The sequence below is a fragment of the Benincasa hispida genome, chromosome 12, assembly GCF_027475165.1.
Source record: "Benincasa hispida cultivar pf3 chromosome 12, pf3_genome.v1.1, whole genome shotgun sequence".
Taxonomy (NCBI): domain Eukaryota; kingdom Viridiplantae; phylum Streptophyta; class Magnoliopsida; order Cucurbitales; family Cucurbitaceae; genus Benincasa; species Benincasa hispida.
This window is the reverse complement of record NC_143489.1, coordinates 46596991-46600219: the sequence shown is the minus strand read 5'-3', so window position 1 is coordinate 46600219 and position 3229 is coordinate 46596991. Positions and strand designations below refer to the sequence as shown.

The following is a 3229-nucleotide window of genomic DNA, read 5'->3' as shown; positions in this document are numbered from 1 at the left end:
TTGTAATTGCGATAATTCATAATTATTGTATTTCAAAGCTAATTTTCATAAAACTGGCGCATATTTGTTCTCTTTTGGCCGCAATATCTAGATAAGGTAGTATAAATAACTTGTATTTCTACAAGTTATCACACATCAACGCAAAAGGTTGCATCCAATTCGGCGCAATCAGAATAGGTGCGGTGATGAGCACATTTTTCAACGTGTGAAATGCTTCGGCACATGCGTCATCAAAAAACTTCTAAGTGTTTTCACATTGACTAGTGGTGGTAACTTGGAAATTGCGTCGATTTTTGCTTGATCAACTTCCAATCCTGCCTTTGATATTTTGTGACCTAGAACAATTCCTTTTTCAACCATAAAGTGGCATTTCTCCCAGTTCAGAACAAGATTAGTTTCCACGCATCTCTTTAAAACTTTTTCAAGATTTGATAAACAAGAGTCATAAGTATTGCCAAAAACTAAAAAATCATCCATATATACCTCGACTGACTCCTCCAAGAAATTTGAAAATATTGCCATCATACACCTTTCGAAGGTAATTGGTGCATTACAGAGTCCAAATGGCATGCGACGGAATGCAAATGTGCCGAAGGGGCACGTGAAAGTTGTTTTATCTTGATCTTCCGATGCAATCGCAATTTGGTTGTACCCTGAGTAGTCGTCAAGAACACAAAAGAACTCGTTCCCTGCAAGTGATCTAACATTTTATCAATAAACGAGAGTGGGAAGTGGTCCTTCTTAGTGACCAGATTTAATTTGCAGTAATCCATACATATTCTCCACCCTGTAGTTGTCCTTGTGGGAATTAATTCATTCTTACTATTGGTGATGACTGTGATTCCCCCTTTCTTTGGAACACATTGCACTGGGCTTACCCAGCTACTATCAGATATAGGGTAAATGACGCCTGCATCAAGCCACTTCACTATCTCTTTCTTCATAACCTCCCTCGTGGCAGGTTTCAATCGACGTTGCCTTTCTATAGATTCTGTTTTTCCTTCTTCCAGATGAATCTTGTGCATGCAATACGAGGGACTGATTCCTCGAATGTCTGCCAAGGTCCATCCCAAAGCCTTTGCATTGTTTTTCAGGATCTGAATAAGTGCTTCCTCCTTCTCTTTGCCCAGCGAGACAGATATAATAACCGGTAAAGTGTTATTGCCCCTTAAATACACATATTTAAGGTACACTGGCAACGACTTCAACTCTAACACGGGTGGTTCTTCTAAAGATGGCTTAGTACATTGTGTTTTTCGTTTAGATAACTTGAATGTTTCAAAATTTGACTCAGTTTGTATTGCGGTGCAATTTTCCTCCCACATTGTGCCGATCTCAAAGTCTTCTTCCTCCGATTCTTTCTAAGGCTCGTGCCAATGATCATCATGCAGTTCTTCAACATATTGACAATTCTCCATATCACTTGGATATTTCAACGTATTGAGAATGTTGAATTTAACTTGCTGATCGTCAACCCTTATGGTAAGCTCTCCTTTCTGTACGTCGATCAGTGCTCGCCCTATTGCAAGAAATGGGTGACCCAAGATGATAGGCACCTCTCTGTCAGCTTCATAATCTAATATGATAAAGTCAGCAAGGAAGATAAATTTATCCACTTGCACAAGTACATCCTCTATTTTTCCCTCGGGATGCGTTATTGATCTATCGGCCAACTGCAACATAATCGTGGTAGGTCTTTCTTTGCCGATATTTAACTTTTTGAAGATTGACAAGGGCATAAGATTTATACTTGCCCCCAAATCATACAGCGCATTCCCAAATTCTTTACCCCATATTATGTAGGGCAATGTGAAACTCCTGGGATCTTTTATTTTGGTGGGGATGTTGTTTTGAAACAGCGCACTACATTCATATGTTAATGCAACAGTTTCATTCTCCCCGATCTTCCTCTTGTTGGCAAGTATGTCCTTGAGGAATTTCACATAGCTCGGCATCTATTCCAATGCTTCTATTAAGGGAATGTTAATATGTAATTATCGAAGAACGTCTAGGAACCTCTAGAATTGTTTGCTTTCATCTTTCTTTCTCAGCCTGGACAGGAAAGGTGGAGGATCCCGCTGTACTTCCTATTCAATTGGTTGTTCATTGAGGTCTTGTGTTTGCTGTATTTTAGGAGTTGGAGGTTGCGTTGACTTTGCATTAGAGTCTTGCTGAGATTCATCCTTTTGTAGATGTACTTTCTTCTGAACTTGTAATTCTTTTATTTGTGGTTGATTGGTCATCGTCGATGGTTAAATCTACTGGTCTTGTTACTGAATCTGATACAGGTGACATGAGGACTGTTGTTTTACCACTTTTCAATGTCACTGCTTGACATTGTTCTTTACCACGTGGCCCCGATGCTCCCAAACTACTAAGCAGCGTACCAGGCGTTTTATTGTTAAGTTCGATTGCAAGCTGTTCAATCTGTTCCTCCAAATTTCTAAGGGAGGAAGCTTGTGATTCCTTAATTGCCTCGCTCTTCTCAATATAATGTTTCAATAGCGTTTCCAAAGACGAGGTATTGCAAGAGGTGTCAGAAAAGAACGGTTGGTCGCAGGATGGTATACTTTGAAAATAACCTGAACTTTGATCCTGATTAATGAAAACTGAAGGGTTGCCTCGATTCCAATGATAACTGTTCTGGATTACCTTGGCCTCCCTAGTTGTGATTCCCACCCCAACTGAAAGTTGGGTGATTCTGCCAACCAGGGTTGTAGGTGTTGCCGACTGATTCATTATAAATAGAGTATACGAGTTGTTGATTCAACGGCCGCATTTCCATTGAATGTCCCTCTCCACATTGAATGGAATTTATTGCGGCGATGTGTATCAATGCATTGGCTTACGCTGAACCTTGAGAGAGATGTCCTTACTGAATAACCATAGTCTAAAGGAGTAAGGTCATTGTGGTCATCTGTTCTACCAGGGTGTTCATTGTATCAACTGATACAATGGCATCTTCTACTCTTCTTTGTTTCGAATCTCTTTCCTCATACCCGTTATCTAACCACTCATCTGTATTTCGCGAAATGCGATCTAAGATGATCTTTGGTTCCGTATACGTTTTGTCCATTAATCCTCCTGTCGCGAAGGCATCAGCAACTGCTTGCGTTGATCGATCCAAGCCATTATAAAAAGTCTCCATCAGAACGCAATCTGGAATCCCGATGTGCGGACAGTTCTTCATTAATTACTTGAATCGCACCCAGGCGGTGCTCAAAGTTTC

General features: G+C 40.4%; 1 protein-coding gene across 1 annotated transcript; it reads right to left on the bottom strand.

Annotated features, from left to right (window-relative positions):
• Window positions 1–1361: 1361 nt before the first annotated feature.
• On the bottom strand, window positions 1362–1955 carry LOC120067508 (uncharacterized). The gene has a single exon (XM_039019058.1). It carries the CDS (start codon window positions 1953–1955, stop codon window positions 1362–1364), a length of 594 nt encoding a protein of 197 aa, XP_038874986.1.
• Between the last annotated feature and the right edge of the window lie 1274 nt (window positions 1956–3229).

What these genes read in the sequence shown, in the direction of transcription:
- LOC120067508 (XM_039019058.1), bottom strand. Translation starts at nt 1,955, where the DNA reads ATGCCGAGCTATGTGAAATTCCTCAAGGACATACTTGCCAACAAGAGG.